Here is a 12569-nt window from a genome sequence, read left to right as displayed (position 1 = left end):
ATTTTTCAACTAAAAATGTTTAAATTAATAAATCAACAAAAAACTGCATTTAGTATAAAATATATGACGTTTCTACCAAAAGCAATTAGGTTTTAAACTAAATAGATGAATTTTTTAAGGTTAGTTTTTCAACACCCAAATATGAATTTAAAAAAAAGGTATTTTGCAGCAAAATAATTAAGTTGTCGAAAAAATTAACGAATTTTTAATAAAATTATAAGATTTTCAACCAAACAATAAGATTTTAATTAAAAGTTTGAATTCATAACCAAAATATAATAGTAGAATTTTTAACGACAATATAATTCAATTGGAACCAAAAACAGTGTAATTCATTATTTAAAGAGATTATATTTCTACCTTCAGCGATGATATTTCAACTGAAATTATGAATCTTAACTAAAATCCTTAAATATTTCACAAACCAACAATCAAGAGGTTTCAATTTCAATCCAAACCCCGAATTTTTAAGTAACAGTTGTTTTTTTCAACCAAAAAGAACATATTTCTAACAAAATCGAAAAAATAGTTTGATATTTAACCAAAGAGATAAAATGTCTACCAAAATTCATGAAATTTTAACAAAATAATCGAGTTTCTTACAAAAAACGATGAATTCTCAGCAAAAAATTAGATTAAAAAAAAGAATTAACATTCAATAAAAAATTTGATCTTAATACTAAAAATAGTTCAATTAAATACAAAATGTAATAAAATAATAAAATGCTAAACCTATACATATACTTTGTGATCACACAGTTGAACTTTTTTTTACCAAAGAATGTCTTTTTGACAAAATTGTCGAATTTTCAACAAACAAAAACTTAAATTTCTAACCATAAAAGATAAATTCTGAATAAAAAGTTGTTTGGTTTTTACACAAAGAGCTGCAATTTCTATTAAAAGAGATTACTTTTCACCTATAATGATGCATTTTAAACTGAAGTATTTAACTTATTATTAAAAAAAGTTAATTTTGTATAAAAAAGCATATTTGCTACCCAGGGGTTGAATTTTCAATCTAATAAGAATGATTTTCAACATACGAGTTGAATTTTAAAGCAATACAATAACTCCGTTACAAAATTCTAAAACTTTTAACAACGAAATTGTGTTGTTTGAACAAAACAGAACTAACATTTTAACCAAATAATAAAATGTTAATCCATAAAATATATATTCTTCATTATAAATATAACAATAGAGTTTTAATCTGAAGAAATTAAGTTTCAACTAAATTTAGGAATCTTAAAGTAGAATATTCAAAATTAATTTCTGACCAAAAGAAAATGAACATTCGATTGTATGAATTTTTTCTTCCAAAAAGGTTTCTGTAAATTTACCTAGTTGTGGCTTCTACTTCGGGAAGATTCACAACTTTCTAAAATTTACAAGGAATGTTTTAGAGAGTTTTAAACTTCAGGACGAAGGAAAATTTCAATTCTTCACTTTTTGGGTTTTGAAAATGATTTATTTACCTTTAAAAAGTATTTCATTAGATTTAAGTAGTTCAAGTGTTCGTTGAAACTTATTGATTTCCGTTTTCAAAAAATATAATTTTTTTTCGAAATCTCGGTTTAAAAAATTTAATGTTCTACATGTACTCATTGCTTAACGTAGGGAGTCATGACTTGGAAGTCAAATAACATCTGACACTTACAGTTGCTACTGATGAAAATGCATTAAAGAAAACTGGTTTTAAAAAGCGGATCATTCTGATGTTCAAATTTAAAATCCGGAACCTGGATGAAAATATTATACTTCATTTGAATCCAACTTTGGTATCAAATTGATCAACTTTCAATCACTGTGTAAAGAATTCACGAAAATAGAATAAAGCTACTGTAATCAAAACAATTTGCAAGTCTTGATTATTTTATTATTTATCAGGAATAGTCGGGAGATAAAGACAAAATTCAAGAATGTATTTTAGCGTGAAATTTCATTCCCTGAATTCATTATTGGAGATAGGATTAAATTCCAGGCTGAATTGTTCGAATACAACGAAATTCAGAATGCAAATGGAGTTGAGAGCTTTTTTAATAAGAAAATAATATATGAGGAGGTATTTATAATCGACTTTCCTATGCTACTAATCAACTCATACCTACGTTAATTTTGCAATTACTAGCAAAGCTTTTACGAGGGTAAGGATACTAATTTTTTTTTAATAGCAATGAATGAAACGGAAAGGGTAAGAGTGCTCCAACGAGAAAAATTAAAGCTTCGTGGCGACTATAATATTACTGGTGTAGATTTTCTACGCATGATAGCTGAAAGCTGTTAGCAGGCTTTATGTTGCAAGGTTGTCCTTTTAAAACTCTCGATAAGCTTTATTATGAAAGCTCAAACGAGCGACTTGCGACACGGTGAAAAAACTGGGACTTTCTTCATAAGATGTTAATTTACTAGTTATTATTATTTATTATTATTACTAATAATAATAGACAGATGTTGAAAGTTTATACATTCTCTTCGCAGTATGAAGGCTTATCATACATTTACTTTTCGATTTTTTTTTAGAATTAAGATTAATAAGTTAAAAATGATGGGGCTCTTAATCAATTTCCATCACGTACGTGTAGGCAGTAATTGTAAATTTTGATCAAATAACTTAAGACTGAAACAAAAGTCATATTACTCATCAAACTATGAAAAGCTTCTAAGCTTACTGCTGCAATATTTTTGTCACTAGTAATTTAAACGTAATATTTATGCCAATCTATGATTTCTAGGTTTGAAATGATATTGTCAGCTATGTATGATAAAAAGAAACAATACTTTCATGAAATAATCAAAAGTTACGAAAAATAAGTGTCTTAACGATATTTTTGTAAATAAATTTCTTCCCACTGTCGTTTGTATCCATTATTGAAAAATATTAGAATTTTAAATAAGCTTAGCTTACTTTTTGAGAAAAAACACTTTCTACAACTGTAATGTTTCTAATTTTTTAAATTAATCAATAATCTTCAAATATATTTATTTGCTTAAAAAGAAGTTTTGATTTAAAAAAATTGTTTACACGATGTCAGCCATAGAGAAATTTACTTTTAAAATTAAAAAAAAGTAGAGTTGTAGAATATATTTCCCTTGAAGTTCTATAGAATCCTTGCCTTTCTTCTTATCTGTCAATTGTTAAGTAAAATTTAATTCGTTATAGCTTTTGAATAGCGCTCATACAAAGAAAGGATTTTTCCTCTTTTCTGAAAATAAAGCCAACGACCGATATTTTATCACATTTTATTTATTTAAAAAGTTGTAACTGTTACCGACATTTTCAAACACTAAATATAAGAAAATTTGTTTTTACTGATTATCACACTTGTTACGTTTTTAATAATAGAAAACAAAAATCCATGCAGGTAAATTTATTATTATTGTAATTATAGTTTCTTATTCGATACTTCAGCTTTATTAAATTTAAAAAAAAAAACCGTTTTTATGGTATTTATTTTAAGACTTAAAGCCAATGAGCTAAAGAAAAGTAGGCCGTCTTCATTACTTAATAAGCAGGGTTGCAGAGTATGTAGTAATAACAGAGTTCAGAGTTCCTATTTTCTCTTTTAAAAATAAACAGTCATTAAAAAATACAATTATTAATTTTAGATCTAAAAAATTATTCTATTCAAAACTAGAATATGGTATAATATTTCGCGTGAAAAAAGGTTGCATGGCTCAAGCATGGCAAGACGCTTGGAAATATCTGTCTAAAGCATGGGTCACGGCTGAATGGCAGCATGGCGCAAGCCGTGATCCTGTCCGTTTCCCATGCTTAGGACGCGCTGACCACAAATGAACATTCTTAAGAACGTTTAGGTGTGAGAGCAAATGAGCTTGCATTAAAAATGAAAATCTTAGGTTTGTCAAAAGCCGACATGTCTCTAAATGGTAAGTTTATTACCCGGGTGCAATCGGTCGCACACCAGGTAGTTTAGCACGCATTCTACGAGAGCTTTAAAAAATTTTAATTGTGTCAATTGCCAAAATAACTACCATTAGTGAGTCGACGACCGGGGTGCACCAGGTCGCACCCCAGGTATCTTCGTACGTATTCTACGAGAACTTTTTCAAAATTTAGATTGTTTCAGCAGCCAAAATAACTAAAAATTGTGACTCAACGATTCGGGTGCACCGGGTTGAGCACCAGTTTGTTTAATATGTATTCTACGAGAACTTTTAACAAATTTAAATTTTGTGAATAACGAAAACAGTTCTAAATGGTTAGTCGATGACCCGGGTGCACCAAGTCGCGCCCCAGGTATCTTAGCACGTATTCTACGAGAACTTTCTCAAAATTTAGATTATTTTAACAGCCATAATAACTAATAATTGTGAGTCGACAATCCGGGTGCACTAGCTCAAGCACCATGTAGTTTAATACGTATTCGATGAGAAGATTTTCAATATTTATACTTTTTGAATAATGAAAACAGTTATAAATTGTCAGTCGAAGACCTGGGTGCACCAGGTCGCGCCCCAGGTATCTTAGCACGTATTCTACGAAAACTTTTTCTAAATTTAGTTCGTTTTAACAGCCAAAATTACTAAAAATTGTGAGTCGGCGACCCGGGTGCACCAGGTCACGCCTTAGGTCGACTCTAATTTTCCGTAATTTTGGCTGTTGGAATAATCTAAATTTTGAAAAATGTCTCGTAGAATACGTACTAAGCTACCTGGGGCGCAACCTGGTGTATCTGGATCGTCGACACACAATTTTGAGTAATTTTGGCTGCTGAAACAATTTCAATTCTTAAAAAGTTCTCGTAAAATATGTGCTACAGTACCTGGTGCGCGAATCGGTGCACCCGGGTAGCGAACTTACCCTTTAGAGACGTGTCGGCTATTGGCAAATCTAATATTTTTATTTTTAACTCGAGCTAATTTTCTCTGACACTTACATGTCCTAATCATAGGAAACGGACAGGAGCGAGGCTTGCGCCATGCTGCCATTCAGCCGTAAACCATGCTTCAGCCAGATATTTCCAAGTGTCTTGCCGTGCTTGAGCCATGCCAACTTTTTTGACGCGGGATATATATAATCTATTTTGCTTAATTAAACTCTTTGTGAAATTTGAATAATTCAAAACTAAAATATTTAGTATTTAAATAAAAGTTTAAGGCTAAAATAATGTTTCCTTAATCTACGTTAATATATAAACAAAATATTCTTTAATTTAACTGTGATAAATTAGAGTTGTTTATCCACATTGAAAGTTCTTTAGTGTACATTTAAATAACGAGTGTCAATATGATATATATATTTAAATTTAAAAAATTATTATTGCATGATTTTAGGATCATTTAAAGGTAGCTAAAGTAGTATAAAAAGTGCTGAAATTAAAATACAATTTAAATTTTTGTGCAAATTAAATGAAAACGTCGCTATCTTTTTCCAACGCGTTTTAAGCCAAAGAAAGAACTTTATTTTTCAACTAATTTCTGTAGGTACTTGTATTTTTTATGAAGAGATGTGAGTAGAAAATTATAATCGAAATATTTTTATAGTTTTTAAATTGATTACTTTCGACAACTTCAAATCAGAAATGTGTGAAAATTAAACGTTTTTATTTAAGTTTCAAATCGAATAACATAAAAGCGAAATTTTCATAATTGGATAATTTTTTATTCAAACCCTTAGAAGTTGACAGTTTTGAAGTTATCTGGTATGAATGTAATTTTTCAAATCTCAACGATTTTCTATTTAAAATTTTTAATGCGTGAATAAATAAAATTTAACAATATTTCACTTAGAATAAATTCTAAAGATTATGAGTGTATATTGGGATAACTTCTATAAATATGTGAACAAACATAATACATTAAAAATTCCAAAGAGTATCAAAAATAACTTTTTCTAGCAGATTAAGCAGTATCATCGAAATTACAAGCATTTAAACGAGGATTGGGTGATTTACAACTGATTTTAACTCAAAACTTTAAAAAACACAGCTTTTAATATTTCGTCAAATTTAAGGACAATTTATTAAAAAGTTTGAAAAAATTATTTGTTTGAAATTCTTTTATTTTTCCGGCTTGATTCTGAAATATCCATAGTTGAGTATTTTAGTAAAAAATATTGACATCTAAGAAAATATTAAAATTAAGAAATAAGGAGTTTTTTAAAAATATTTTGATAGCTAGAAGGAATCGTTTTCTAAAATAGTAACCGCTTTGTAAACATTTTTAGAGCTCTTAATACTTAAACATGCGATATTATGAATTTTCCAAATACTTTACATTTTTAATATTGAAGAATAAAAACCCTGGACGTAAATGCACGCATCACTTTTTTAAAATAAATTCCATGAGTGTTTTAAATGTAATTGTCATTTATGGAATATAAAATTTTTTCTGTATATTTTGATGCATTTTTACGACTTTTCTAGACGCTAAGTGATTTTAACAAATTTCTTGAGAACCTTAGGAAATATAAATGATTTTATTCTAAAGGTATTCTACAGATATAAAAAATTATGAGGGGATATGGAGGAAATAAACAGATTTCATAGGATTTTGCAGATTTTAGATTCTTTTAAAAGACACCAAATAATTTAAAAAGATTCCGTTTGAAAAATGTGTAGAACTATACAACTCTGGTAAAAAAACAAATCTCGCAATTTCCAGGATTTTCCGTCACTGAGTTGGTAATGCAGACCCCATTTGTGTCATAGGCTTCGGTGCAGTGATTGCTATCGCGATATAGTCAGGTGTATTAAGTAAAGAGGACTAGGAAACGAGGCCAAACTAATCAGACTTGCATAACATTGTAAGTGGTTATTGAGAATATACTTTACATTATTATTTAATTTATTAATATTCGTTATCCCTATGATGGGTATATTCTTTAAAATGTATTCTCATTGTATAATAACAAGAGTTTGAATTATATCCTGAATTATGCAGAAAGTTGAAAACTTTTTTATTGATATAACTCTACTGATCGTTTAATTAATGTATTTTTTATGACAGACGGTTCAATATAGCGATTTGAAATATGATCTAAAGTATTAAAATTTTTTCTAATACTACAAATTGATTTTTATTTTCCTACTATCCTGTGAAATTTCGAGAATTATCTTTAAGATTTTGTAAATCCTCAAAATTCTTTTGAATTATGGGAATATTCCCTGAAATCCTATAAATTCCATTATCATCATACAAAATCTCTTGAAGTGTCTTCAAACAACGAAGCCTTTTGGAAATTTTTATAATTATTTAAAAACTGTAAAGATCCCTTAATTTTTTTAGAATTTCATGATATTGTTTAAAATTCGGTTAAATATTTTGAAATATTTTGAAATTCTTTAAAATCTTTGAAATCTTTTCAAAAGTCAATGGAATCTTAAGAAATCCTTTAAAATCTGTGGATATACTTTTCGTATGTAAAATCTTTTTAAATGATATCCTACGAAATTCCCAAAACGTCTCTTGAAATCTTTGCAATCCCCTCAAATCATGGAAATTTTACGAAATCCTGTAAAATGCATGGATATACTTTATAATGGTTTAAAATCTGTGGAAATCCTTAAATATTTTTCTAGATTTCCGGAAGTATTTTTAAAGTTAAAGATCGCTACAAATCCTAAAAATCCCGTAAATTTGTTCAAGAACCTTGAAATTCTATAAAACATCTTGAAATATTACGAGGCCTCTTGGAATCTTTAAACTGCTTTCAGAATTCATTGAAATATTTAAAACCCACGCGAATCTTACCCAATCTCCTAAAATCGCTTGAAATATATTAAAATATTTTTAAATCGATTAAAATACCTCAATATCCCTTAAAATTCTTTATAATATTCAGAAATCCTTTGAAATCCAGAGAAATCGTTGAAACCCCGTTAAATCTCTCCAAATAAGTTACAATTGTTGAAAATCAAATGTAATCTCTTAAGAAAAGTCAAGTGCAAGAACTTTCTGGTTGAATATGCACGATGCTGATCATGAATCCAAGCCATTTTTTAAAAACGTATTAATTTGCGTATCGCCAGAAAATGATGAGCTATATTGCTTTTGATCGAATTACAGGACGGATGAATTCTCAAATCGGATTGCTATGCATGATCAGTTTCTGTGTTTGCAGTATTTGGAATTTCGTGATCCTGTGGGGAATTTGAATTCGAATTTCGCCGTGTCACAGATCGCTCGTCTGTATGAATGTATTCTCCTCTTCGACTATGAGCCGTTTTGTTAAAAAAAATACCCTTTCGACGAGGGTTGAACAGTGAACTGTGATTATGTTGTACTGTGTGTTGGTAGTGGTGCTGGTGATGTTCGAGGTGCTCGGGGTTGTTGGGGTGATTGGGTTCATGGTCGGGGATGTAGTCGTCTTGGCGGGTATGCGGGGGCCTCAGTGTACCTTGGACCGGGGGCAGAAGTCGTTTGTCGTACCGCGTCGACAGCAGCAGGTTGTCCAGAATCTCCTTGTCAGACTTTCCCTCCTCGAAGCTGTAACATATCGAACAATAACGAACGTACGACCTTCGCCGGTCATCGAGGGCCTTCCGGGTCTCACTTATTTGGCCAGGACCTCGAAGACAGCGATCTTCATTTCGCCAGGTTCTCACTCTGATAAGCAACTGCCCATCAGACTGTTCCGTTTACATCACTTCAATCCACAGGTACGACCACCAAGGATTTTTTTCTTTATTTTGTTTCTGGGATGTCTTAAGACTATTTCTCGATAAAAAAGACAACCTTCGCCGGGACCGTTTTTATAAAAATGCACATTTTTAATTTCAACAGATGGAAATACCCAGTTTTTCGAGAACAAAAAATCCAAGCTTCCATTCAATATGGGTCTATCTGCTGACAGGCCCGCGTATGAGAAATTTTCGCCTCGGAAAGAGCATGAAAGAAGTGTTGCCAACTTATAAAATGTATGTACTCCTGCTGATGAAAACTATCGGTAACGTAGATCATCAAAAGTTAAGATGCACGCAAGCCGCAGCTTTGGACTTTTTTTTTAATTTAAAAAGGGGTTATCGTGTGAAAAAGACGTGTTGACTACTGCCCGTTAAAAAGTTAAATTAGATTAATTACTGACTGTAATAGTAAGTACTGTTTTATATAAACATTTAAAGTTGCAACAAGGCATTCCATCTTTTAGGTTATGTTTATTTTTCCTAAAAGTATTTTCGATTTGAAGTTTATTTAATACAGTTGCTTAATAAAAATGAGCACGCCAGGAAGTCCTGCTAAAAGTGAACCAGAAATACTGACAGTTTCGATCAGCTATAGATTATATGAATTTTATAAGCTAGCAACCCTTCTTTCACGCTCTTTGCGAGGCGAAAATTTCACTCCATTCAACAGTTCTATGCACGAGCAGCTATCCTTTGCTCTTCGGTGTGAAACCGACCAATAAGTGCAGTTTCAAGTACCAAATACAGAGCTTAATTCCAACTTACAATTAGGAGCAGCACTTGTAATTTTAGAATATTTTCGTATCGCGTATGCCTCGTGTCAAGAACTGGATTAGTTAACGTTGGCGGGCATATTTAAAATGCTTAATTATTTGTATATAATTGTTTACAAAAAATAATATTTGTAAAGTGCGTGAAGATATTAAAAATGATTTTAAATTCATATTCGTGATAAAAAAGGTATGTCTTTATCTAAATTAAAAATTGTTTATTTACCAACGGTAACCAATTCAATTGTTGACGAGACGCAAGTTGCTAGATTTCATCTTTATCGCAACACTAAATGGTAAGAAGGCAATAAATATTGTTAAATATTGTTAAAAAAAATATGAAAAAAAAGATTCTGAGTTTTTCTGCAAATTTCTCCGCTTCCTCAGTATCACTAGTTCATATGACCATGGAAGTTTCGAATTTTCATTATCAGTTGTCAAGCAATGATCAAAATTATTTGTATGCAAGAAATAAAATAAAAGCAAAATTCTGTAATTTTGACGGTGAATCTTTGGGGTTTTCACGCGATTTAGCCTCCAAATGCGTTACCTGAGGATTGGGTACAGAACTTTGTTAATTTACATCAGTTAAAAGTCTTAAAAAATCATTTTTCTCTTTTAAGTTGATTCACGTTTGCCTTCGCTTTCAAAAAAAAGGGTGCTTCGCTTTCCCTAAATGAAAAATAGATTTTTTTAAGACAGTTCCTAAAATGATTTTTTTAATATTTGGAAGATATCCCAGATAAACAAATCAAGAAAAACATTCTTGGTCTTCTAGCCTATAGGCTGAAGTAATTTTGAGGGACCCGTGACCAACCTTTACCACATGATAAAAAAACTGAGTTTAGTTCAAGAGAATAAAGCTTCTCAGAAATTTACATTATTTAGAACAAACTCAACCACCATAACTTGTTACCGCTTCAGATTTTTAAATATTTTTTAGCCTTTTTTTAAATAACATATCGCTTTTTAAATTGATATAGAACACCTTTTTCCAAAATTTCATACATGATTTTGAAGCATTTTTTGACTTTGAACCCAATGTAACTGTTCAGTAATCAAATAGGCGTAGATTTTTAAATTTTTAATGCGGAAATTATCTATACGTCTATTTTTTGAGCTGCTGCTAAATTGTCCTAATTTCCATAATACATACTAATAATTTTTTCTCATAAAACCAAAAAAGATCATTCAATTTTGCGTTAAATTCTGCCCCACTGAAGGGCAAATGTAAATTTAATTTTAAAAATATTACAAAAAAACTTGCAGTTCCAATGTTTCTCAAAAAATTAAATAACTAATTAGTTGTTTCCCAGACGTTAAATTAATAAATTTTACATCCCGAAATTCTTTACATAAAGATAATAATATTTTTCAAATAAATATTACGAAAATGTATTCAGTAATGAAAACTAATGATTTTTCCTAAAGTATTTGTAAGTGTGTGCACATTTTTAAAATTTCGCGAATCTTTTGCACCAAGTTTCAGCTAGGAGAATTTTTTTAAATTAATAAATAAATTTTTGTGTGCATAGTGGACAAAATAATACATAATATTTTCCAATATGTACAATTTTGTAAGTTCAGCAATGATTAGAAAGTTTTTTAGATTTTTTTCAGTTCAAAAATGAACAAATCTATGTCTATTTGATCAATAAAATTTTGATATTTAGCTGAGTGTAAAGTTTTACATGAATTTTCGGTTTTACGTTTCTTTGCAGTGCGTTCCTTTAAAAATTTGAAATTCTCGATATTAGTAGTATTTTTCAAAATAATAATTTTTTTTGTAAGACACCATTTAAATTTTTAAATTTTGCCAAAGTTATAAGATTAGAGCGGAGTAAATATGCTTTGAATCATTTGAGCCGAGCAAAAATGAAAGCGCACCAAAAGGATAAAAAATTTCTTCAGGATAAAAAAATTTCTTGTCTTCAAACGACAATTGTCGTTTGTGTAAGATCATATTGAAATTCAAAAATACTTTGAAAAGGACGAATGATTTGTTTTTCAACCTGAAAAGAATGGCACATTTCTTTTCTTCTACAAGCTAGAAGAAATTCACATAAAACATATTTATTACGACTTTTTTTTAATAAGTTGTGCATTTGAAACAATGATTGTTTAATAATAATTTTAAATAAACTATTTATAATTGATAAGTTCATATTATTCATTATTAAAAGGTTCTGTCTCCAAAAAAGTAATCCAAATCATTATCCTACATTAAAATTGTTTAAAATTCAAATAATTTTCAATCAAAAAACAAACTAGAAGGTATTAATTAATTATCAATCATAGATTTTCATATATGTATAAAATATTAAATTGTAAATTTGAAAAAAACACAAAAACAAGTATCGACTTGTTTGTTCTTACACTACTTTGAATACTTTTGTCATAAAATATTTGACTTTTTGTGTGCATGAAAAATATCAAAAAATTACATTTAGCAATGCGGTACAATAACAAGCTCATAAAAATATAAATATTCCAGACAGAAAATTCAGTTGAAAAACTAGTTATTCGTCCTTAAAATTATTTTCAGTGATTCATTGACTGCTTCGTTAAATATTAAAATCTTGACTGCAATTTAGAAATTCTTACAAAGTTTCTATGGATATTGATCCCAAAGACTATACATATATGTCTAAAAAGCTAATGAAAAAAGGAGACTATTCTTTTCCTGTGTAGTTTGAGGCACAGCTCTATACTAGGCTTTATTTTCAAGTCCTTTCTACGACAAAAGGCAACTAATGAGTGGGCGTAGCGAGTTGAACCAATCTAGAAAAAGTCAGAAATTTTAAGTTAAAAATATTCATAGAAGAAAATCTGTTCATCAGCCATTTGTACTATAAAGATCTGATTAAACGAGAATGTAATATCCGTACCATTAACAATTAAGAGTATTATTTTCTCTGATTGTAAGTATTTGTCACTTACTTTAAGAGGACCTAAGTCAACCCGAATCTACTCTCCTGTTTATGTTTATTTTCTATTTTGGTTAGTTCATTGTAAAATTTTACTCGCTACGACCCTATCTACATAGGCTATGCTATCAATCACCATTAATACATGAGTCGTGTCTCTTTCTCTCGATTTCATGACGGATGAACTGCTCAATTTTGTGAACAACGCCTTTTCAACAAGGAAT

General features: G+C 29.7%; 1 protein-coding gene across 19 annotated transcripts in view; it reads right to left on the bottom strand.

Annotated features, from left to right (window-relative positions):
• Positions 1–12569, bottom strand: part of LOC117171699 (glutamate-gated chloride channel) — a 151281-nt gene that overhangs the window by 134565 nt on the left and 4147 nt on the right. For all 19 annotated transcript variants that reach the window (XR_004466911.1, XM_033359239.1, XM_033359235.1 and 16 more), the window contains exon 3: positions 8363–8451. Coding sequence is in view for 18 of the 19 variants with exons in the window: in XM_033359239.1 (XP_033215130.1) it covers positions 8363–8451 (89 nt within the window). In the remaining variant the exon portion in view is untranslated. The remainder of the gene's footprint in view (positions 1–8362; positions 8452–12569) is intronic.

Source organism: Belonocnema kinseyi, chromosome 4 (assembly GCF_010883055.1).
Source record: "Belonocnema kinseyi isolate 2016_QV_RU_SX_M_011 chromosome 4, B_treatae_v1, whole genome shotgun sequence".
Taxonomy (NCBI): domain Eukaryota; kingdom Metazoa; phylum Arthropoda; class Insecta; order Hymenoptera; family Cynipidae; genus Belonocnema; species Belonocnema kinseyi.
The sequence above is the reverse complement of the archived record's forward strand: the minus strand, read 5'-3'. Positions and strand labels throughout refer to the sequence as shown.